The sequence below is a fragment of the Melampsora larici-populina genome (assembly GCF_000204055.1).
Source record: "Melampsora larici-populina 98AG31 unplaced genomic scaffold MELLAscaffold_18, whole genome shotgun sequence".
Taxonomy (NCBI): domain Eukaryota; kingdom Fungi; phylum Basidiomycota; class Pucciniomycetes; order Pucciniales; family Melampsoraceae; genus Melampsora; species Melampsora laricis-populina.
The window spans coordinates 886,686-912,404 of record NW_006768782.1 but is presented as its reverse complement, the minus strand read 5'-3'; the positions used below and the strand labels follow the sequence as shown (position 1 = coordinate 912,404).

Genomic DNA, 25,719 nt, shown 5'->3' with positions numbered 1-25,719 from the left:
TTTGAATTTGAAAGTAATTCAGCGATGAGTAACATAACAGTAAAAGACCAAAAGCAGGAGCACATTTCACGTACGTAATGGTGTTTCTTTTTCTGCTTCTTTTTCTTCTGGACCGACTGGCCCTTCTTCCGACAATCATCCACGCTGTGTTCGGTCTTGTCTTCTTGCGCGTCAGATTCTTCACCATCACTGAGGTCGATTACAGTCCTTTTGCGTTTAGATGGACCAGACTTGGTGGCTGGCGGATCATCTAAATCTAAGATAACACGTCTACGAGAGTCTGGAGACGGTGATATCAAATTTCCAAGGTGCGTTGGGGCTTTACGAAGTCGTATGGACCGAGTAGAAGTTGAAGGGGTATGGGGCACCTCTGAATTGGCTTGCGATTGTGAGGAAGGCATTATTGCGATGATTATCGGAGATTTGAAATTGGAAGTAAAAGTAGTGAGATAAAGAAAAATGATGATATTGAGAACTTCGGAATAGAATATTCGTTGTAAATTTAGCAGTGTGGTGAGATAAGATAAACGCTCGTTGACAACGTAGCCTTCAGAATGATATCGATGAAACCTTGGAAGGGCGGTGAGATAAGATAGACGATTGGTGACCAAGTAACCTTCCGAATGACCTTATTAGGGAGAATTGAAGGAGCAGTGAAAGGTACAATGAGTGGAATCGAAATATGAGATAAGGATAAGAGAGAGATTCGAGAATGAAGATTGGTAGGAAGACGGACAGGAATGAAGGGTCTTGATTTTGATCTTGACATACCTTCAAGATCCAACCATTTTTCAGGGGGGCGAGTAAGTCCTTGATGATGATATTCTTCGTTTCGAGTCATTTAGCCTGCTTGTTATCAGATTGGCTCAAAAGTTGGCCAAATGGGGTGATAGATTGACGGAAGGGGTGTTGAAGAGGTGTGTACAAGTGGAATTGTTGATGGATCGAGACTAGTGGGGTCATATCCCCCTGCATACCTATACTTGGCCCGCTGTACCGCTGGCAGCGGTACAGCGGGCCAAAGCGCAACTCGTTTTTTCCCGGGGACCGACAACGCAGCTCCAACGCAGCGGATAATAAAATTGGGATTATTCCCGGTCCGGCAGCGCAACTGGTACCCGCTGCGCTGACGGGCCCTTGAAGCGCAACTGCAATAATGACGTTGTAGCTGCGCTGCGCGTGTCCGCAGCGCAACTGGGCCAACGTTGGTTGACAGATGTATGTAGTGTTCTGGTTGTTTGTGGTGTCCTTTTCCGGCCATAGTGTGGTGTATGAGGACGGAGGTGTAAGCTGGACGTGGGGTGAAGAAATTGAGTGGTGATTGACGGGGGAAGATGAAGAGGCCTTGAGGGTTGTATCACAGAGTCTTTTGGACCCAGGCAAAAGGCATTCAAAGTGGGTTTTTTCCACAAGTCCACAAAGCCAGAACACAGCCAAAATTTTCTTTTCTGGCTTTGTGGAAAAGTGTTCTGGAACCTTTGTGGAAAAGTTCCAGAAGAACTTTGTGTAGTACAATTATATAATCAAATATGCAGATTGAATGAAGAATAATGCAGATTTAATGCATTTTCAATGATTCTTTGCTCTGAATGTAATCATCTTTTCTATGGGAAAATTACTTCATGCTGGTAGTGGCAACTGCTCCAATACCAGTGCCAATAAAGGCAGAAAAAACATATTCAGATTTCTTGAGTCATAATGTAAAACATATTTAGCACACAATTAGAAGTATTTAAAATAATAAGATCTATTTAAAAATTAAAACAAGTGTATTGATATTAATGGAATAGTATTTGAAAAAGGTGAATTGTATTACAGAAGTGTATTGTAAAAGAAAAAAGGAGTAAAAAGTCACAATGGGATGAAGTAATATGATTGAGATTAGTAGGTAAGGAGATCCAAGTGATGGGTGGGTCAGATTAAAACTAGGAAGAAGCAGAGATAGTGACTGTTTGGGGAAGGTGATTTGATGGATTGGTAGACTAGGTAAGAAGGAAATGGTTGGTAGGACAAAGTTCAAGTAGTAAGTATACTAACTCAGAGGGAAAGAAAACAAATTGGACAGAATGAGGAATGGAAGAAGGGAAAACACTCACATTCCCAGCCAGTCGCCCACTTGCTGGACATGTTGTGTTGATCAATTTATGGGATCAATTGACAAATTGGTTATAGTAGTTTACCAAAGTCATTAGAAAATGTCAGCGGAAAAGAAAACTCAAAATTGAAGGAATCTGATCAATAGAAGCTCTTTAAGGCTTATGTATTGCACAGTACATCATGATTAGGTCATATTACCTGAAAAAAATTGTTAAGATCAACATTGATTATCAAGAAATGAATCACAAAAAGAAAAGAAAGAAAAACATAAGAAAAATTCAAAAATATAGGTATACAGGCTTGGAAATGGTTTTTAGGGTAGTAATCTTTAGGTTTATGAGTATTGTACGCTAGAATATGGAAGGAAAGCATGATATTGTACAGGAAAGATTTTAAGATTGATGGTTGATAAGAAGGAATAGAAGTTATTAAGAAAACAGTATTTTTCAAAGCTGGTAATCAAGGGATTGCAGGTAGTTTACCTATGTAATGGTGGTATTAGTAATATTTAAGGTTGCCAAGAGGATTTTCTGGGATTTTGAAGGCTATAGAAAATGATGTCACATTACAGGAGCAATAGATTGGTAGCAATAGCTGTGTAAAGGGGTGAAAAGGTGTGAATTTTGTCAAAAAGCGAGGTTTTCAGCTTATTCCATATGTCAAATGACGTCAGAATTAGATGGTAGATGGCTCATTCAATGCAGAAGAATACATTACATAATGTGCAAACTTTAAATCATTAGTAACAGAGGTGTGTGAAGAAATTTATAGGACAAATAAGAAATTGGTGTGAACTTTGAATTGTACACTTACATGCATACATGTAACAACATTTACATACAAAACCTTAGCTTCAGAACTCAATAACCCATCCATTACTCATCAACATACTTGATATGGTGCCATTTATTAATCAGCATCACAAGCTCTACATGATGCACTTTAGTAGTCAAAAATCGGGCATCATCTGAAAAAACCCGTAACTTCAAAAATAGGTTTTCAGCCAGATTACAAGGAATAAATCACCTGTATTCATCATAAGAAGTGCTGTGTAGCATATAATTACATCATTGATCACCGTGGCTGTGTAAATCACATCATCTATTAGTAACAAAGTCATTACATTGTGTCACCATATGGTTTTTAGGGGTTTTTGGTCAAAATTGGTTGGATTTTGAGGCTGTTGTCCATTGTAAGAGCTGTAAAACATGTATATATATACTCAAGGATTATTTTGGGATCATTGTCTCCCTTTTTATTTATCATCTACGCAGTTATCATTTTGTCTATCATTATAAACTTATTTTAGCAGCACCTGGTCACTTAAATACACCCTTTATCATAGTTATAAAGAGAAATTTACTTTAGTGTTTAGTCAAAAAGACTTATTGGGAATTATATCAAAAAGATATTGCTTTATCTTTCTTAGTTATCATATTGGAATAACACTATAGCAGTGTTGAGAGAAATTACATTGTGCTTTTTGAATTAAAATCTGTGTGCTTTTGGTCCTTTATACTTTTCTCTGGTGCATTATCAGTACTCAATTCAACGGATTTCCTCTTTCTGATTTTCTTGCTTTAGGAGGGCAGTCCATAGAAATCTTCTACTAGTCTTTTGTTGGTAGATTATCCTCTTCATGCTCTGTATAACCCTTGTTGGGTTATAGGTTCTAAAACTTTGTTGAACAAACCAAGGCATAAGGCCGTCTTGTTTGGGGTTTTGGAAATTGGTTGTTTGAGGAATATGGTGCTAACTCAAACTCACACCTGGCACTTTTTTGTGGCCCAGGGTGTGGCCAGGGCCATGGCCTGCTATTCAAGGAACACCCAATCATAGCCCAACTCATTTTTAGTTGCTACTCACTGCTTTAGACAATATTTAGGGGGGGATTAGCTGAACTTGATGCCCTGTGAAGGCAGTGAAGCACTTGGGTCTTCAGGTGTGGCCTAAGCCCTGGAGCCCTGGCCCTTGCCATGTGCCCCTCCAGGGTGCCTGAAGGCTTTGGGGCTCTGGGTGTGAGCTTGAGTGCTACCATAAGAGTACCTTGCCTATGTAAGGTGAATTGGGGATGGTGCCAAAATCAAAACCCAAGAAGACAACACCATTGCTTACTGGTGTGTGACTGTAACATTAACCAAAGTTTAGCAGTCCAAGAAAAACACAAAATCTGGAATGTGTGTAACTTAGCAATACCGAACACAACATTTGGCAGGTATATTTGTAACATTGCGGGACCAAAATACTGCAATGTCCTGCCACGCAGCATGCAACATCAACATTGCGGGTGCAGGGTTGATTTTAGAGATTTGACTGCATGCAGGATTATGACAGGTACATAAGATACTGTCTTTTGCTTTTCAAACAACAAGTTTGGTGGGACCCACTTCAGCAGACACTACATATGTAAACATCCTTGCAGCACATCAACATACACACACAAAGGTCTTTCCTTAGAACCTGTAAAGACCCATCAAAGAGGTGCCACAACAGGGGCATCTTCCCCTTCTCAGTTGACCCCAGCTGAAGACAAATGGTTGCACAAATCCCATGAATAAATTACTATTCACACGGGGTTCTCAACAACAATCTCAGTCTATATCTGACCAAAAGACTTTCAGATTTGTTTCAAAACTCTCCATGTGTGCATGTTGACGTGCTACAAGGATATTGACATGGTGATATCCATTATTGTAGGTTTGTGTATCCATGCTTTGACAGCGGTGTGTGGGTCCATTCTTTGAGTTCCTTACGTGTTAGTTAAGGTCTTTTTAAGTTCATAATTTAAATTTTATTTCTTTTATTAAATTATGTACTTGTAGATCCTAATTCTACTATTAGATCTTTTTCATTATTGGTCATCTTAGTTCGACCTTGGCCTATTATCATGGCTGAGGTCAAACAGTGTTTGGGGGAGCCCGGGCGGGGGATCGGCTCTCTTTTGCGTCTCGGTTTAATCCCCGCAGACGCTATGCAGATCCTTCGCCCAGCTGGGTGGGTGGGTTGGAAATTAAATTCCTTAACCTTAAGAATGGAATGTTCAAAATGAGAGATTGGGACTTGTGAGGGTTCGTGGGAGATCTGGAAGTGTAGTCTTCCTGGATCTCCCTTAGGTTCCACTCTCAAAGCCTATCTTTTAGGTGACTATGTTTTTTATTACATGATATGTGATTTAACAATCACCATCTTTGCTCTTACCTTGCCTGGTGGTGAGGTAAGTGCTGTATGGGAAAGCGCCCGGAGGGAGCCCTGAGTTTGGTTTTCTAAAACCAAACTTTTGGTTTCTTTAAACCAAAAACTTGGTTCGATGAAACCAATGAGTTGGTTTGCTTAATCCAACTCATTGGCTTTTAGCTCGTAGCCCCCTCCGTGCCCTGATCGAAAAGATGGTTATTGTTAGCTCTAATTTTTATGTAGGGTGGGAGGGATGGTATCTAAAAATTCACAACTAAAAGATTTGAATCAAGCTATAAACGCTTGAGTTGAATACTTTGAGGAACAGCTGTCGAAGAATTCTTACAAAGTGGGGAAATTTCGTTTCATTCCCCCAACACCAACTTCGTAACTATATTCGTGACATGTATATTACATGTCACCTAGTGATATGTAGCTAGTGGACACGCGCACCAATACGTGCCTTTACTGGTCCTACTCATCCACTCTCAAAGCCTATCTTTTAGGTGACTATGTTTTTTATTACATGATATGTGATTTAACAATCACCATCTTTGCTCTTACCTTGCCTTGTGGTGAGGTAAGTGCTGTATGGGAAAGCGCCCGGAGGGAGCCCTGAGTTTGGTTTTCTAAAACCAAACTTTTGGTTTCTTTAAACCAAAAACTTGGTTCGATGAAACCAATGAGTTGGTTTGCTTAATCCAACTCATTGGCTTTTAACTCGTAGCTTGGGTCCTCTTTGTATTTGGGGTTGTCTGCTTCCCCTACTCCAAGAAGGTATGGAGTAGCCATGCCGTCCTTGGCCGGGCAGACCACCCCATATACTGCATGGCTAACCATACTCTCTATCTCGCTGATCCCACCGTTCATTAAGCGTGGGATTTCGCGCCAGTTTTCGTACTCGAACCTTGTCTCACATTTGCATGCACGTCGAACTCTGTTTGTATTACCACTTTATCCTCATGCTTCAGATTCGCAATCTTATAGTTTCCAAAAACTTCTTAGTGGCTTCCTTCTCTTCGTACGTAAATTCTTTTATGTATCTTCTAAAGGACTCAGATTTCCAACGACCCACTTTCTTTATTATTTTCTCTGAAGTTCCTAAATTTGCTCGCAATGAAGCACCCCCTACACGAAACGAATGACCCAACCATTTCTCCAACAAAGATCTTCCCCAAACTTTTTCCACTTCTCGAACAAAAGTTTTCTTAGGTAAAACACCTTCCGTAGATTGGAATAGGAAGTCTTCTCTTCCTTTCTTCGGGTTTGCTAACATTATTTGTTTTAAGGCTTTTACCGGATCTAACACCGAGGGTTGAGCTTGAAAATGTATGACTTGTATCTCATTCGGGCCAGCGGTCTTTCCCTTACGTAGATGCAGTTTAGCCCATTTGCCTTTCTGGGATCGGCCGAACTCGACGTGGTGATTTAGTAACGCTCCTTCCTTCTTAGTCGTTCTGAAGATCTCTCCTAGTCTCATCATCTCCCAAAAAGCTACCAATCCGACGTCTGCTACCAAGGTTTGCACTTCCAATTTTCCATGCGATTTATTAAGTAACTGATAAAGTTTTTGAACGATGACTGGCTTTTTACTAGATTCTAAAACAACGCCTTCTTCCTCCCTTCTCGTAGCCCGTAACAACATCTTGACGATATCCGTGTCTAATTCGATTTTCTTTAAGTGCTTTACGATGTGCCAAGCATTGATACCGTCTAGGTATTTATCGATTGTTTTTGCTGTAATCGGTTTCTTAGGAGGATTTGGTATGTCGACTTTTGTCCTACCAGCCCATGTTATAAAGCTATAAATCTCTTGTTTACTGATTGGCTTCTTTTCATCAAATTCTCCACCAGTCGATTCTACATATGCGATGTACTTTGATAAGCCGGAGGAGTAGCCAGAAAGAGTCGTCCTAGCCCAGCTGCCGATCGCTAAATGTGCTCCGGGTTTCGTTGCTTTCTTTGCAGCTCTGCCAAAGTGTCCTGGCGTATCGTATGGTCTCCGAGGTTCGTTTACTCGTCTCGCACCACTGATACGAGGCATTCGGACTGATCTGATTTGGGTCACAGTTGAAACCCGCCTTGTTGCTTGACTTCTTTGGGTTAGTCGGTTTCCATCTTTCCTTTCGAATCCTGTCTTCGTCGGAACTTATTTTCTCTCTCTGTCAGTTTCGTTTTCTCTCCCTTATCCTATACTCGTTTATGGATGCTCACCGAGCATCTCGTGTTTCCTCAGGCAACTAAGGATCTCATCTGGCAACTCATTTCAGAATGCATTACATCAATCTTTCTTCATCAAGGATTACATCTGGGTCAAATATGTTTCTAAGTCTTTAGGTAAGACAATTGTCATCTTATCCTCTCTCTTTTTCTTAGAGGTTTTCCCTCTGGATAATGCATCCGCCGCATTATCAGCCAAGACTACTCTCTTGGCTGTGATCGCGTATTGTTTATTTATTAACCTGTCTTGGATTTTCTTCCATTCCGCGTTTACCAGTGGATCTTTCGACTTTCCATTGATAACGGTGTTTTCGGTAACCGTATTATCTGTGAGTACCAAATAATTTCTACCTTCCACCATCTCTATGTCTTCCACCATTAGTAAACCCAATCTGATTGCCACTGTTTCCGCCCAAGCAATGCCGCGTTTATCTCCATTTCTTTCTGGATCTTTCCAAGTAGGTTTTAATTTAAATTGAGACCATTTCTTCCCAACTATTATCCCTATTCCGTATGAGGTTGATGCATCACCCACCCAACCCACGTTCCGTATTTAAGGCTTCGGAATAACTCTCAAGGGGTCTGCTTTCTTTAATGTCCTCAACCACACATCCATATCTTCTCCGATTTCATCCGGAATTGGGCGAAGAGCGAACTTGTTACCCCACGTTTTCAACATTCTATGCGTTGCTGATGTATACACCCGCATTTGAGGAAATGCAAACGTTATATGATTTAATCTTCCCACCAGCACTTCCGTTTTCTTAAAGGATTGTTGTCTTTCTTGTACGTATTCTTCTATTTGTTTCATTCTTAAATTAATCTTCTCTTCTGGTAATCTGACAGTTTTATTGTCACCATTCCAAATAAATCCTAAATATTTCTGTTCTATGTCGAATTCCCTCCATTTCTTTTCGTTAGTCTCGACTCCCATCTCTTTGCTTGCTGCCGCTAATTCCTTCATTGTAGCTTTATTTGATCCGTCCGCAGGTTTCAAGAAGAGGGTATTGTCTACCCAGCGGAAGCCTTTCAATAAATTGAATTTTCTCATCATAACTTCTTTCCAAGCTTCCGCCGCTTCGCCGAACGTGCCGCAACCGCCAACACCTCCGAATTGAACTCTTGTATCGACGTATACCATTCTGTTAAAACCTAGGACCATCAAGAACCGCCATTGATCCATTGCTACCGGTATTTGTCGGTAAGCCTTGGCCCAATCAAATACTCCTAAAACTAATCTACCCTTATACCATGTAATAAAGTAAGCGACTTCTTTGAAATCATCCCAAGAAGTCTCAAAGTCGTCTTTGTCTACCCAAAAATTTACTGACTCGATATCAGGGTCGTTCTTTGGATAGGATAAGTTATTGATCGGTCTAAAGGAACCGTCCCCGTTGATCACCGCACCTAGAGGGTTTGTCCTAAAAAACCCGAAATGTTTGTAAGCCTCTTCTTTAGTCCATGGCCCAAACATTCTTCCTCTTTTGATCTCTTGTCTGATGTTCTCTTCAATTTTCTCTTTAGCATTTAGTGCCGATTTGTGATTTTCTGGGCAATAGTAGCTCATTCCTTGAACCTCCGCATTAATTATTCCTTGACTAAATCCGTGTTCAAAACCTCTTAATATGTGTTTGTACTTCACCTCGATTCCGTATTTTTTCAGCTCTGACTTCCAGACTGAAAGGTTCATCTCACATGACGGTCGTTTTGGCCAGACTCTGCCTTTTTGACTCACAGATCTCAGCGGATCATTTTGGTAAGTTGGATCCTCACATCTCGATCTGCTTGTTGATAATTGAAAAGGCAATTGGCAAAAGCAAAAGGCAAATTCAATACCAACGCAAACACATAACTGAATGTCAGTTCCTTTTACTAGTCCGCAATCGTGTCTGTTTGACTTTATTATTTCAAAAGGGGTCACAAAGAATAGTCCTCTCCCGTTTATGACTCACGCTCTTTTTCCTTTGACAGGTTTACCATCCTTATCTCTACGGTTGGGGCTTCTGCTTTTGTCTCTGTGACTAGCGTATTGATCATTTCCATAGCGGTCATCTTTCCTCCAGCTCCTTCCATCATCATGTCTTCCTTTATAATTACCACCGCCTTTTCCACGCCTTCCATTACCTTTATAGCTACTGGTATTGGCGTGTCGGTTCTCAACCGTTCCAGATGACTCTCTCGTCGTCGTAATGGTCTTCGGTTTGTTGGTTAAAGGACATAAATGAGCTTTTGGTCGACCCGGTGCGTATGGATTGGTTTTATAATGTCTTTCATTGTAACTTTCTGCCGTGGTCTTTGCTTCAACTAATAATGCTTCTTGAAGTTCCGCGTAGTTACCGACTGATTTATCCACGGTTTCGCGCATTACACCTTGCCTCACCAATCGGCAATACCTCAAGGCTACCATCCATCCGAAGTCTTTACGGAGCTTCTTCACCACCGCAATATGACTTTCAAATTTGTCTGCTACAGGTTTCCATCCACATTCTGTTAAATGGGTGCAGAATAATTCTATGCAATCTCCCCAAACTTCATAGTCAATAGTGAGTTCTTCTACAGGTGCTTCTCCCCCGTATATTCTAGCTTCTCCTGATTCCTTCTTATCGGATTTTGTAGTTCTTGAAGACCACGCTTTTTGATCTTTTATTAACCATTCTTCATCGAAGACCGTTAGTTGAATGTATGATGTAAGTCCTTTAAGAATAATTGTCAAGCCAGGTGATAAAGGGGCTAAGGATTGTTTCATTTGAGCGTTTCCGCTTCGTAAGATCCTTCCATTATGAATGACATCGCCGTTTGTTAATTCTAAAGTCTCTTTCTTTGAGGCTAGTACCGCGAATGCTTTATCAGATTCTTCTTTCGATGATGCTCCTTGAAACCACTTTGATTTATCTTGGATCGGTAGTGTTTCCGGTTGGGGGACGTGAACTGGTACATTTGTCGTATTGTTGGGTACTACTTGCACTTCAACTCCACCGATTGATTTGTCGACTTGAATTTTTGCCGGTCTTACTTCACGGATGAAAGCTACTGAGTTTGATTTTTCTGAAATTGAATCATCTTCGTCCATTACGTACTCTGTCTCGTTCCTCCCTTTCCTACCATTGTCATCCTTATTTAAGATTTTCAACAATGACGTAGCTTCTGCATCATCTCCTCGATCATAGGCCTCTTGGATTAGATTACCCAAAACTTGTCTTCGTGAGTCTGTCGCATCCACCAACGAAATAAGATTCATAATCTATCATTAGTTTCTTATCCTTGCTAAAACTCCTTTTGTCTCTCAGGTTTCCATTTAAATTCTCCTTTGGACAACCACCGAATCTCTTTTATGAATTTTGAACTTGGGATCTAAACCCTTGCCTGTATATTTTGGCTAGAACCAATCGTGGTCATGCTCCTATTATAAGCTGGGCTGGCTGGATGATCCTGGGTACAACGACCAGCCTTTTACTGGGTTTACGAATTTTGGGGCCCAATCCCGTGCCTATACTCGGCTAAACCAATCGTGGTTATGCTCCTATTGTGAGCTGGGCTAGCTGGGTTCTTATTGTAAGCCAGACCAGGCTGGGGTCCTGTTTTAAGCCGGACCCTTGCTGGGACACCTATTGTTAGCCGGGCCAGGCTTTGGACACCTATTGTTAGCCGGGCCAGGCTGGGCTCCTATTCTTAGCCGGGCCAGGCTTTCTTGATTTCACGACGTCCTCTGACCATAACTCGATTTCGACACTAGTATTCAGAAGGAAGCAAATCAAGGGTAACTTCTTTTTTACTTCCGTAAGCATTTCTTCACCAATATATAGGTATGCATTACGTTTTCCTAATGTCAATGTGGACTGCGACGTTGAATTCACTTTGGACTTTCCCGTAGCAGAAGAATTTTATAATTTGAAGCGAAAAAGATAGAATTAAAGAATCTAGCGAATGAAATTGGGTTTATGTAAAAGGAGAAACTTTGATAGAATATTTTTTTGAAATATGTGGAATTGGTCGGATATGATAAGATGATGTAAGAATTTTTTCATAAGATAAATGTCTATTACTTACCAAACTGACCACCATCATTACCCTCCTTTATCCCTTCCTCCTCCACTATTTCCATTCCAACATCTCCAATTCCACCCCATTCTTCTGTTTCTTGATCTCCTGATTGATGATCTTCTAACTGATCCTCTTTATCTTCATTCTGCTTATTCTCGTTTTTCTTCTTATGTTCTTTTCTAATTCCTTTTGCTTTCTTGATTCCTACCGGTCTTCGACCTCGCTTTGGTATTCCAATTCCTCAAAGGCTTTTCGTACGAGATCCGTTGCTTTTCCTCCCGGTAATTCTTCCATTTGTACCGCGTTTCGGAGTCAGAAGTCTCGAACTCGGTTGAATTCCTTTTGCAGCTGCCTCGGCGCGAGTCAAGATTCGATCTTCGTTTTGATTAATCTGATCCACATTAGGTTGATTTGTATTATCTCTCGGAGTGTTTTGTTGATTTAAATCTTGGTTGAGTTGTGTTTGATCCTGATTTAACTGATTATTTGTCTGATCTAACTGTTCTAAGAAAGACATTGTTTTTATCGTTAAAAGATTCTGAAATTAAATTTAATATTTAATGTTTGTTATCTAAAAATTCACAACTAAAAGATTTGAATCAAGCTATAAACGCTTGAGTTGAATACTTTGAGGAACAGCTGTCGAAGAATTCTTACGAAGTGGGGAAATTTCGTTTCATTCCCCCAACACCAACTTCGTAACTATATTTGTGACATGTATATTACATGTCACCTAGTGGACACGCGCACCAATACGTGCCTTTACTGGTCCTACTCATGAAAACTCTGTTTTCCCAACTTATGGGTTTACCCTCTTACGTCCCAACTCAATCATGGAACTATGCCTTAAGCCGTTCCTTAGTTAAGACTACCAATCCATTCTTTGAGTTCCTTACGTGTTAGGTAAGGTCTTTTTAAGTTCATAATTTAAATTTTATTTCTTTTATTAAATTATGTACTTGTAGATCCTAATTCTACTATTAGATCTTTTTCATTATTGGTCATCTTAGTTCGACCTTGGCCTATTATCATGGCTGAGGTCGAACAGTGTTTGGGGGAGCCCGGGCGGGGGATCGGCTCTCTTTTGCGTCTCGGTTTAATCCCCGCAGACGCTATGCAGATCCTTATTTGGTTTTGTCGATCCCTTTGTGGGTTCCTCATCCCTCCTTTCTAGTGGAGGCTCGTGAGAGTCTCAACTTGTTGAGGGACCCACAACTCGCGCGGGCTCACCACTAGCTCAGTGGGTTCTTGGGGCATGCTTTGCTCAGTTTTAACTCAAGACTCAAGACTCATCGCTTACTCATTTGTATATTTAAACTTAAAGATCTTGCTCAGTCAATTGTATTGTTACTTGGCTATCTTCAGCTACGTGATTACTTCTGTAAATTAATTTACGCGAGATCAAAGTTTGTTGCATTTCTATTGCTTCCGCGTATTATCTCCCCGTGGCTTGCCCTTCCTCTTCAATTCCTTTTGTCAATCACCCATAAGAATTGTTTTGTCTCTTCTTTCTCTTCATCCGAGCATCTTTTCAAGTAACAGTCTACCGCTTCAGATTTCCACCTTCCTGCCTCCATAATTCTCTCTTTATCCCACCCCATATTAAATCTTAGGGATGCTCCGCCTACTCTAAAGGAATGCCCAGACCATCCTCCCTTTTTCACTCCGCTCGACCCCCATACCGACTCCATCAGCTTTATGAACTTCGCTTTTGATATAGTCTCTCGTTCTCCGTTCCCTGCTGTGGAGAAAAGTATATCCGTTTTTCTTCTCGTCGGGTGTTCCTGTGCTAAGAACCTTACCAGCGCCGATACTGGGTCCAGGACCGAGTATTGTTCGTGCATCCTACTTCCCCGATCTCATCGTCATCAGTATCTTACTTTCCTGCTTCGTCAGACCCGTCTCACTCACCTTATGTACTGAGCTTCTCCCGGTCTCGCCGTCTTTGCCTTCATCAGCTTTATCACTGCTATCCTACCTCTCTTTCCTCTTTCGAAACTCAAATCCTCGACTTTTATTGCCCCATCTTCCGTCTTCTCTCGTAGCAGTTCTCCTAATCTTGCCATTCCCCAAAAGGCCACCAGTCCTATCACCATTGCTAATTCGTGTTGGGGTGATTTCTTGTTTAATTCCGATACCATCTCAAAGAGGTCTTTCACACTGATTGGCACCTGCACGTGCACGTCCATACCGAACCCCATTCGGCCATACAGTGCATCCTATCACCAAATGAGGTTCGACGGCCTCTGCCAAGATGAATCATCCTCCTGAGAAGGATCTTGGGTAACCAGAGAAATGGCTAAGTTCCACTTTCTCTTAAGGGAGACCAACCCGTGTAGTGTGATACTACAACCACACCATACCACCCTTAACCACGCCATACCCCCCTTCGAAGTCAAGCCACCCCCTCAGCACATGCACCCACCACCTTGAGACATAAACACCCCTCCCATACCACCCTTCATTTAACCCAGGGAAACCTATCCACCCCTCAACAGGCCATCCCACCACCTCATGACAGAGCCCTCTGTATTTCTGGGATATCACACCACTACCATACCACCCTTCCAAATCGATCCACCCCAACAGCAGCAACAGCACCCCACCACTTCAACACAGAACCGTGTGTCTTGCCCGATACCACACCCACCATACCATGCCATGAAATCCATACACCCCGTCCAGACACCAGCCCACCCCCATAAGACCGACCAACCAGTCTCCTCAAATACCACACCCAGACCATCCCCATCTTAAGAAGCTACATACCACACCACCCCAGAACGTCACCCCATCAACCAGCTAGCTCCACTTTATAACTCATATACACATCTTAGCCATATCATACCCCCTTGATCCACTCATTTAGTGGACATTCCACCCCCTCAACAGCTCAACCAATGTACATAAGTTCACGCACCTTATACCAAGATGCCAAGCCAACACATCACCCTTCACCACATCTCTCAGATCTCAACAAAATGTATGGTACTGATTCCAAATTAGAACAATCAATCTCTTTCGATTGCCCTCAACATCCTTTTCATCCCACCCTATCCTATCGAATCTTTCCCTCTACACACATCAAGATGATCGAATAATACACCCTCACCAAAACCACCTCCTCAACTAGCGTACTGTCACCAAAACGTTTCACATCCACTCAACCAGTTGTATCAAATCGGACCAAATTCATATGAATCTGACATCTTCCTCACACCATCTATTACCAATCGAACTCCACAATCCAACTCCTCCACCCCAAGATCCCACAAATATCCATACACACACAATTGATTCAAATTCAAATAGCCTTACTATGACTAGATCGAAAAAAATCCAATCCAAAATAATTCAAAAAAAGTCAATTCATCATCTAGACAAACCTAATATACTATAATGAAATTCCTTCAAATAAAACACACCGCCCCAAAGAGTCTTGACTGTTTACCTCCACTGACCTCCAGAAAAAATCCGCCTTACCCTTTTATTCACCTTACCCTTTTATTCACTTCTATTCCAGCCGCCTTCTTTGATCTATTACAGTCCTCCCCGCCGTCTTTGATCTTTCAAATCGTCCCCCCAGATCAGATGGCACCTAAAACCCGTGGTAGATCTCTGGAAAAGAATAAAAAGAATGATGTCCAGGATGAAAAAGGTGTGTTATTCTATTTAGTTCAGCGTTAATAATGCATTCTGATGATTTTCTGATTGGTCTTCTTTTTCAGATTTGAATGGGACCAATAGCGATGACTCTGATGACTCTTCATCATCATACCAAAGTAAGTCACAAATTTATCATTCCTTGTGTAGGTCACTACAAACTTACAAATCCTATGTTGCATTACTAGCAAAATCAGATTCAGATTCAGACAAATCTGAACCAGAGCCGGACTCAGAAGATGGTCAAGGTGGTTCTTTACCAAAAAAGCGGCGTCGACGCCGCAAGGTGGCTAGCAAAAAGAGTAAGAATCCTCATCAAGAAGAAGAATTGCCCGTACCGGACGCTTCTGCTGCACCACCTGTCGATTTGAATGGCATGCCGCTCCCGAAAAAGCCCATTACCAAACCCACCCTTTTCAACTATAAGGAACTTGCTGCCGAATGGACTGACATGGAACTGGAACACTATCTACGCTGTGCAAAAGCCTCTGGTCACAACCGAATTGGATTTAACATCCTCACCGAAGCCAGGGCTCTTGAAGAACAACTCATAACTCGCCTGAAAGTATTGAGTCTGGCTGGGGGGATTACATATGACACCCTCAGATACGGGGTGTTGAGTTATTCATCTTCATCTCCAAAGCAAAAGTTTGGTCTGACGGTGTTTTTTTTTTTTCTTGGCAGTCATCGGGGAGGACGCGAAATGGATATCTCACCCTACCATCTCTTCCGCAAATTCAGTTTGGTGGCCACAGTTGACAACAAAAGTACGTACTGTCTTGTTTCATGCCGCGACAGACCTTGCTAACAAATAAGCATCAATCCCTTCAAAAACAGTGCCTCAAGTGGTTCCACCAAATGGTGAAGACGTCAGTCCAGAGGAATCAGATCGCCTGGCAACTTACAACGAAATCGTTTGCGATGCTTGGCAAAAAGTCAAGCTAACTACCGATGTTGCCATATTTGACAAGGTCTTATTCGACCGCATTGCTCTTGTGGTATCGAACGATCCTGCCAATCTTCAACCTCACCAATTACTAACTGTGGAAGAAGCAGAATTTAAGCCGGCTTTTGAACGCCTCATCAACATCCAGAAGGTAAAAGATCATATGGCTTTGAGTCGCGACATAACTCAAAGTGCGAAGTACCAAGAAAAAGGCATTGCGCAGATTGAACAAATACACTCTTCTGTAAGTGTGTGATTGCCATTTTCGAACAACCACCACAACTGAAGTCATGTTGAACCATAGCTTGAGGTGACCCACAAGGCATACGGAATCCAATACCACCTCATGGCAGCGTCATGGAACCCTACGACCACCAACCCTTCAGCAGGCTGGAGTAAGGAGTATAGCTCTGATCTCGTGTACCTCGCTACATTTTCTTCTCGTAATCATCTCCTGGAGCGATTTGATCACTATGCTACCGGACACAATAACTCCTCAAACCATAAGGCAAAACCTACCGGTTCTGGCGTCAGTACAAATGACCAGTTACGCAAGGACTTTACATTTGAATTGAATGGTCTTGTTTGTAAGTGTTTTCCTTTCGTGTCTGAACCTGAACCCTATCAAACCTTCCGGTTTTAGATCCCTGACTCTGACTCTCTTTGGGTATGATATAAGTAAACCACCTTGAAAACGTCAATAGCAAATTCATCAAACCTCGAGTCCATAACCATCCAAAGAGGAGCAACTGCGACCATGTATTGCGAAGTGGTATCAAACTCGAGGTGCATCAAACAAGTGACTCTAAGGTCACTGCCGAGATGCTATCACGTGGGCCTGCAGAAATCATGAATGATAAAGATCTGATGCAGACCTGGTACGACAATATCTTGGCGCGACGCTACACGGTAAAACTTGTTACTCCTGTGAACCCAGTCACTCCTGCTGAATACCACCCACCCATGTTGTAGTATGATGTAGTGTTGTGTTTAAATATCACAAACATGCTGTGCTTAAAATTGATCAAAAGTCATAAAATTATAGATTTCAATTCATAATTTATAGACATCATCTGTCCTTCATTTCATCCAATTTGAAATTTACAAACTTTTCACTCATGAGGGACCCCTGGAATAATAAGTGAATAAGTGAGACGCCCACATCATAGCAATACCCAGGAAGTAATCCCCAATAACTTAACAAGATAGGCGCCTTGCTACTGATTGGGTAGCTAAAAAAGGGCCGTGTCCGCAACTCGAACAGGGGATCTTGATTGCCTGGCCGCCTTGCCTGTCAGCGCAAGCAGCTTCTAGCAGAGTGGGACACATCACCCATATGTGGCCACCTCAGTCAGGGGTTCCCAACAAACCAAAATTACATGAACCTCAATTCAGGTCTAGGTGTCGCCTGGACCTACACTTCGCAACGGTTTCACATACAATTGGGTCACGTGTCACCAAGACGCACCAATACTGAAATCCAAGTGAAAAATCTGTACCGTCTTCGTAAGGTCAACAGTTCCCTTTTCCCCTTTCCTTCGATCCCCGCCCCTGCTCTCCAACCACACAGCCATTATACATCAGGTAAGTCCTTTGCTTTCGATTTTCACCCCCGATTCCCACACATACTTCGTCACTTACATCTTTTCCATCGTGTTTGCACTAAAAACCTATCTACACTTCAAAGGTAAGCCTTTTCCATCTTCCCACATCACATCTCAATCACCCCCCGACTTCCTCATTCCCAGTGGTGCAGGACTGATAATATTCAGGCTGCAAAATCCACTCTTCCACGGTTGCAACATGGGGATTGATAATATTCAAGTCCATTAAACAACATTCCACCTCCTTTCTTCCTTCATCGTTCAACTCTGTCTCCTTTTATTGATCGTGTTTGTGTCATGATGCTAATCGATGTTCTTCTTACCCAGCATGCCGCCCCACAGAAAGCAGCCCGGAAAACCTCCGATCGAACCTTACCCAGCAGGCAAGGGTAATAGTAAACGCACTGCACTATTACCCGACAGATTCAAGCCAGAAAAACCTGGTTATCATTACCAAAATCGATTCAACTACAACTCGATGGTCGACCAATTCGTTCGGCAATCCCTAGTAGATGATTCCCTAGGGGATATCACGCCTGAAGTTATTGACTTCGACTTGGCTGTGACTTTCTTTCTTTTCGAAACGAATCACCTCTCCCTACCCAATATACCTCAATCTATTGACATCGTCCTGAACGATCTGGATATCCTGTTTCCCATCAACTCTCGCCAGCATGACATTGAAACCTGCGCTTTATACATCAAGTCAACCATCATAGCCCACGAATCACAACCTGGATCTGAACGGCCTTTCGGTCTCCGCTACCCCAATTTCAAAGCCTTACAAGTCCTAATTGCTGAGAGATCTAAGTCACCCCGCCCTTTGAATTCGAATAAGGCGATTGTTTTGGTGGATCTGGCTGGACGGTTCCTGGCAATGGGCCTTCCTCCCAATGCGAAAGCTTCAGTAGCTGCCGTGAGTTGTTCACCATGTAATCCTTTCTAACAATATAACCGATTATCGCTTTACATGACAGGTAAGCGGTCTCAAAGCTTTAGAAGGCTCTGCACATCTACACGCTTTACCTGGTTTCATTGGACCTATTAACAAAAACATCCTAGAAGCCAAAATCTCATCTTCTGATAGTGCTTTCAGCCCTTCCATTTCAGCGACCGCACGACACTCAAACCTTGGAAACTATCCAGTTCCTGTCCCCGGGGCCCTGAATGGACACCTCGCTTATGAGACCTACGGTTTTGGCCTTGGTTCTGTAAGTACATTATGATTAAGCTCACAGCCAAAGTCGCAAACTTCAAACTGATTATATGAAGCCAGCCTGATGCCCTTGCTGATACCAAGATGGAATTGGGCTTCGACCGCCAGGGCTACAGGCTTGAAGATTGTGGGGACTGGCCCAATTCTGACCGACATCTCCCCAAAGTCATGGGGCTGGGTGAGGATTGCCTTTTCAAGAGGGTCGATAATGCCAGAAGAATCCAACAATTGCATTGGGCTTACGAGGTGTCACGAGTTGTCAACGCAGCAGTCCAGCCTGAGACTTACGAAGTGGCTGAAAATGTTATCAGCTATCTCAAAAAAAACTCCGATCCGCTGTTTGTGGAACACCTGGAAAGAACGGACAACCACATCATCCATGGCAAGTCATCCTCATCCAAACCTGATATATATCTTTCCTATGTTAACAGTTTGAATATGTTTATGTTTCAGGACAGCATGTTAATTATAATATACAGGTAGCCCCACATCGGGATGGCAAAAACTCCAATCTGATTGATTCAGTGTTTGCTTATGGTCGCGACTATTCCGGCGGCCGCTGGAACTTTGGATCCCTAGGTGTAAGCTTTTGTGCTGATCCTGGCTATTCCTTACATGCCCGCTTCAAATTTCTGGATCACTCGGTGGCTACAATACTTCCAATTCCAGGGAGTCGCAACAGACCTCTTCGAGTATCTGTGGCTTTGTACTCTCACGCTGACGTGTATGCCAGTACAGCAAGAGTGTCAGGTGCTAGAAGTGATTGCATTGGGAGAGCCAGATATAGTGATGGTTCCATGAGGTTACCGTTTCCGCCACCTGGATTCTCAGTTCCAACTTTCAGAAAGGTCTTGAGAAAAGAGGAAAAAAAGTGGAGGCACAAGGCGCGAGCTGCTTCTGCTGCTCACCAGGCTGCTCAAACTTACCTATCAGCCCTCGATATATAGTTTACAAGTAAAAGAACACATTTTCTAATGTTGGTTGTGGTATCAAGTCATCATTTTCGAAATAATACATTCATGTTTTCTTCTTGTTGTCTTATGAACTTTTTGTTGTCAGGTGTGCCCACAAACAATGGTTAAGCTATTCCAGAAGGTGACTTTTGAGTATAAATATAAAATAACATCCCGCGCCCAACAAGAAATTAAATAGTAAACCTTGCCACCCAAATGATCATAAACAAGTTGTGGGGGTTAGGTCAGATACTACCCCTGATGAAAGGAATCCGCAAACACCATACTTGAGGTGGTCCAGTGGAAGATTTGATTTATATCCCGTGAAATGGTTACATTCAAATTTCTAAAAGTATTATTTATGTATATAATTGGGCCTATAAGGTGTTGATGTATATAATTGGGCCTGTAAGTTGTTGGTGTTCTAACATTCAGGGGCTCTTGGTTCACTCTTTGTTTTCTTTGTGATTGTTGTCAATTGGTTCATTTCTTTGTTTTCGTCCACTCAGGTCCAATGCAAAATATACTTACTTTTGAGAGTCCAAACTCACATATCAAACAGACTGGTCATCATGGCTTAACATTGAATGTTAAGTATGAAGTATGATGAAGATTCTCATTAGGTGTGCAGTGGAAGATTTGATTCATATCCAGTGAAATGGTTACATTCAATTTTCTAATAGTATTCTTTATGTATATAATTGGGCCTATAAGGTGTTTATGTATATAATTGGGCCTATAAGTTGTTGGTGTTCTAACATTCAGGGGCTCTTGGTTCACTCTTTGTTTTCTTTGTGATTGTTGTCACTTGGTTCATTTCTTTGTTTTGGTCCACTCAGGTCCAATGCAAAATATACTTACTTTTGAGAGTCCAAACTCACATATCAAACAGACTGGTCATCATGGCTTAACATTGAATGTTAAGTATGAAGTATGATGAAGATTCTCATTAGGTGCATAACATGTTAATTCTTTTCCTTGCCTTATAATGAGATTATAAGGTATTGCTTGATGAATGATTCTCATAAAGTGCTTAAGGTGTTGAATCTCATAAAGTGCGTAACTTGGTATTTCCAAGTTACCTTATAAGATAAGGAGATTATAAGTTAATAGGAGTTTGTACTTACCACCCAGTTCATCCTAATCTAATCTCGTATTTTAATAAGGAGATTATAATCGAATAGAATTGATATGGCAACTATGTTGATATCAGATATCACGGTGTGATCAACATAGGTTTAACACTGTGTGTCAAGTGTTAATACCTTAGAATATCCTAATTGGAAAGGGCATTATATCCGATTTAGGAGTTAACCAGTGTGTCAATCTGAATACCTTATAATCTCCTTATAATCTGCTTTTGCCATTAGGAGATTATAAGGGAATAGAAATATTGATACTTTCTTTGTGGCTTGCCCAGTTTTTGTTCAGGGTGACCTTGATACTTTGTTTGTGTTCAGGGTGCTATGTTTTTGTTCAGCGTGATCAACTTAAGTTATCCTTTATACTCTGGTAATGGTGCAAGGAGATGATAAGGGATGAGGAGTTAACCACTGTGTTAATCCTAATGGCTCACATATATTCTCCCTTGGCCAAGAGGAGATTATAAGGGCATATTGAAACTTTGTTCATATACTTTGTTCATGTTCAGCGTGATCAACATTGGTTTAACCCTGTGTTGATCCCTTATAAACTCCTTAATTACACTGGCTTCCAGCGTGATGAACTTTTGTTTAACTTGCTTGAGCAACTATTTGATATTGTTTGTAGTCTTCATCAACCTGAAGTCCAATTCCAATCACATCAATATCCATCATCTTTCACCAAATTTTTGAGTTTCAAGAATGAATAGAACCAGTGCTACCCACTGATCACCAGCCCCAGCAGGTAATCAGCAGTGAGTCTTCTGTCATTTCTGGATCCAATCTTCAAACCCAAAACCAACTTCACTTCTATCTGGATTCTATCTGGACAGTGATAGCTCAAGAAAGAGTGCTACTGACAACCCAGGATCAGCACCAGCTCCAGCACACCATAATCAGTAAGACTTGGTTCATTCCTCATTCCATTCCTCAATGCAAAAACGAACTCCACCTCTATCTTGATCTATCTTGACAGTGATAACTCAATAAAGTCCTTACAATGCATCATCAATCACCAACAGACACTCATGGTCAAATTATCACCTTTACCAAACACTTCACTAGAATCAATGCATGATTGGATTGAGACTTTATATGATCCACCTTACAATTTGCCCCAACCTAGTTTCATAGATTCCACCAAAGACTTCAATGAAGGGCTATTGATTTATATAAATATAACTGATCCATTAATTACTCAATTGTTTTATTCAATCAAAGAATTAAATCAAAACCTTGCACCAATTCCTATTAGATTTATCAGTTCAGGGTATTTAACTTCATCAGTTTTAGGACTATATTCTGCGTGTGATCTTTTATCTGGCGGTTATTCCATTGATCACCAAATGTAAGAACAAATCAAAGTCAAATGATATAATATAACCATATGATAAATCTACATGTAATGCAGTTTCTTGTGACCAGTTCAAGACATTTGTGATCAATTTGATAATGAATGGATGTGATGCCATCCTATGATACAAAGATTTCACCAAATGGTGTGAGTCAAATCAACCCACATGCCAACCACCCCCCTAATCAACCAACCCAAACATAATGCCACAGTTTATCAACATGTTTTTTTTTGATGTTGATGTGAGTCTTGCAAAGTTTATTAATAGCTTTGCGTGCACTAACCTCAACTAGAAATCCAGTTAAAAATGAAACAACCTGGTAAGAAATGATCCATTTCAAATAGTTGCCAGAGGTGATCCAATTTTCTTATAATACAAACATGTAACCTTTCATGATATATATGGGATCATGCACATAGTCTTCATTGCTTTGTTCAAGGAATGGCATCTCAGGAATGTATTTATCATGAGACAATATTTCATAATATTTATACAAGGATATAGATGTTTATAGGAATGAAGTAAATGTATACTACACACTTCTCTACTCATAGCCTAACAGGTCACGGTTCATGTCATATAGAACCTCACCATTCATGTCATATAGATGGTCATACATGTGATCTTCTTGTTCCTCATACTCGTCGGGCTCCTCAGCTCGAATTACAAGAGCACCTCCAAGATTCATCCACTCTTGCCCAGCCCAGACGCACACCCTACCCCAAGACACCTCCAAAGCCTCATCTAGCTCAGCACAATCATCCAGATATGCACGAGTCTCCTGAAGCTCATGCTTCAGGTCTCGGCTTCAATTCTTCCACAGCTTGCAGCATCTCCTCGTTATGATGCTGTGTAGAGACCTCTTCCTAGTCTGACAGGCTAGATCGCCTTCTGAAATTGCAGGCAGGTGGTATCAGTTTTACATTGGAATGTCAACATAGAAGTGCGCTCACCCACCTTGTTCTAATTGCGTTTTAAATGAAATGATTTGTTCATAATATTCAAATGCCCAACCCATCATCTGACGGACTTCCCTGGCAATGCGTCTCAGCTCCTCGACCGCCCTCCTTTGCAGTAGGGTTGCGTCTATACCAGCTCTAAACTTATCAGCATGATCACCGTGCTCTTCTTCATCCACCTCACCCCGATTCCAGAAATTATCCTCTAATGACATTCGCATGACCGTGACAAGGTCAGGGAGTTGAACACGTACCGCCCTTGGAAAATCGGTATGGTACTTTTGAACTTTGCGCTCATAGGTTTGGTACTTCACGCGTAGGTTGGCAGTCTTCTTGCTGTCTTGACGCGCATTGTATTGCGCAGCTCGCTGCCCTATCAATTTCATTGAGAAGTGTCAAGTCAGTATGAGATGACACAAGTGTACATATTAAACACTTACCAGTATTCTGATGGCGGCGTAGCCTGGATTCAGTGAGGCCAACTCTGGCCTCATAAAGGTTACTTCGTGCAATTGATATGGCTATCAATGCATTAGTTTTGTTGTCTTTTATGAGACACAAAGAACGATATGTTAGCTGGGCTTCATAAGTTATATTGGAAAGAACTCACCAGTCGCACCCGCCAAAGCTCTAAACGCAACACCTCCTAACGCGGTTGCAACACCCTCAATCTGCTCTTCTACATCTACAACCGTCCCTGGTAGAGCCATGAGTTCATTGTTGTCAGCGTCCGTTCGGGCCCTTCGTCGGGTTGCTTGGATTGTCCGAAGTCGTTCGCTGATATTGAGGGAGATAGAGTCCAGCAGAGTAAACAGCTGTATACGACAATAAAGGCATGAAACGATATCACCAAGCACCTATGAGCTCCTCCTCTAAGCCCAGTAAAACTGCAATCATTTCCTTTTTACGACTCTTCTGCTTGTTCATTGCGTCCAGGTCATGGGCCTTTCGAGTATTCCACAAGTTCTCAAAGAAATGAGAATCGTGGCCAGGGTACTCTTCATCTGGAGTCTCAAGGGTGGTGAGTGTCTGCTCCGCATCATGAAGCCTTGCATGTACCTCCTTCTTTCTGCGGACAAGATTTCGGGCTGGTAGATATCTGTCAGTATCTTGATGGAAGAATTACAACCAAATTCATCACGCACCTGCATGGTGACGGCGATGGAAGTTGCAGTGGTCGGCCTTCATGCTGATCGCGTTAACTCGATGTTGTGGCGTTGAATATCGTAAAGGTGCCACCAGTGGCACAAGATCCATCCAATTTCTCTCACACCCTTCCCCGTCAGAAAGTCCCCAACCCACGTTGAGCCTCGGATTCCACAGCAGCTGGCAAGCCCATCGATGAACATATGCGTGGAAGACACTAGTACCAAACTTCAGTCTTCCAAGCCGCCGTTCTTCTACAAACATTTCGCGCTGGTTGAAGATATCAGGTATTGATTCCATAACTGATTGAATAATTAGCTTGTGCTAACATACCTTTACAATCCCATTCTCAATTGTACAACCTATGTCATACAAAAAGCCTAACCGCTGTGGATCAATACCAAGATCCACAGTTACAGTCAAGATCCAATTGATCAGCGTATAGGAATAATGGAGCCTAGTGGCAATCGAACAAACCAATGATATAGTCAGACTCTCTGTCTGTCTCACTGGTTATAAGACACTTCACCCCACTTTTCCCCGCTTTGAACTATATTTGTATATCGAAGCGGGTGGTCATGACGGCAAGTCATTGCCATGAGACCGGTTTCATCGCATCCGGCCCAGTGGCCCTTGCCGCGAGTATCATTGGCTGCAGTGTGCTGGTTGGCACACGCTTGCTGCATAGGATAGAAACATATTAACCAGAAATTTGTCATTTTTTTTCTCATTTGAAAATATGAATCAGTACTTACAAAGTCGTTGTCCGACATACCGGAAAGTCGTTGTTCCATTTCAGTGACTTGCTGATCCGGAATAAACAGCTTTGGCATTTTCGTCAGAGTCTTGGCCGCTTTGGTTCCAGCACTTATATGCCTTCGATGTTGGAAATTCCCATCGAGGCAAACAATGATGTCCGGCTCAGATAAGATGAGACCGCTCATAACCGGAGGCCCAAAGCACCGAGGGCAGTTTTCAGCTAGCTTGTCCAGGGTGGTAAGTTGTAGTTGAGTATCCAGGACGGATTCCGTCATTGTAAGCATCATTCGATACGTGTCGATCGCCCAGTACAAAGGTGTGTGCCATTGACAAGGCTAAAAAACAATAGGAGTAAAACAAGGTGTTAATTTTGTTGTGTGTTAATGGTTGATAGTGAAAAAAAATGTCATACCTGATCGCTCTTGGTGAGCATGAGTGGATTGA

General features: G+C 41.9%; 4 protein-coding genes across 4 annotated transcripts; 1 reads left to right on the top strand and 3 right to left on the bottom strand.

Moving 5' to 3' along the window:
- Positions 1-9,439: 9,439 nt before the first annotated feature.
- MELLADRAFT_86452 (uncharacterized protein) lies at positions 9,440-10,561 on the bottom strand (the record flags this gene model as incomplete). The annotated part of the gene is made up of 1 exon (XM_007409988.1): positions 9,440-10,561. One exon carries the CDS (start codon positions 10,559-10,561, stop codon positions 9,440-9,442), a length of 1,122 nt encoding a protein of 373 aa, XP_007410050.1.
- A 740-nt stretch (positions 10,562-11,301) lies between these two features.
- Positions 11,302-12,049, bottom strand: MELLADRAFT_106552 (uncharacterized protein; the record flags this gene model as incomplete). The annotated part of the gene is made up of 3 exons (XM_007409987.1): positions 11,302-11,351; positions 11,539-11,751; positions 11,791-12,049. The coding sequence occupies 3 exons, from the start codon at positions 12,047-12,049 to the stop codon at positions 11,302-11,304; spliced, it is 522 nt and encodes a 173-aa protein (XP_007410049.1).
- A 3,074-nt stretch (positions 12,050-15,123) lies between these two features.
- MELLADRAFT_106551 (uncharacterized protein) lies at positions 15,124-19,908 on the top strand (the record flags this gene model as incomplete). Its single annotated transcript, XM_007410069.1, has 8 exons — positions 15,124-15,190; positions 15,261-15,314; positions 15,384-15,497; positions 17,374-17,536; positions 18,073-18,661; positions 18,723-18,956; positions 19,022-19,264; positions 19,393-19,908. The coding sequence occupies 8 exons, from the start codon at positions 15,124-15,126 to the stop codon at positions 19,906-19,908; spliced, it is 1,980 nt and encodes a 659-aa protein (XP_007410131.1).
- A 3,291-nt stretch (positions 19,909-23,199) lies between these two features.
- On the bottom strand, positions 23,200-24,521 carry MELLADRAFT_86450 (uncharacterized protein; the record flags this gene model as incomplete). The annotated part of the gene is made up of 6 exons (XM_007409986.1): positions 23,200-23,273; positions 23,369-23,743; positions 23,811-23,915; positions 23,981-24,147; positions 24,221-24,435; positions 24,516-24,521. 6 exons carry the CDS (start codon positions 24,519-24,521, stop codon positions 23,200-23,202), a joined length of 942 nt encoding a protein of 313 aa, XP_007410048.1.
- Between the last annotated feature and the right edge of the window lie 1,198 nt (positions 24,522-25,719).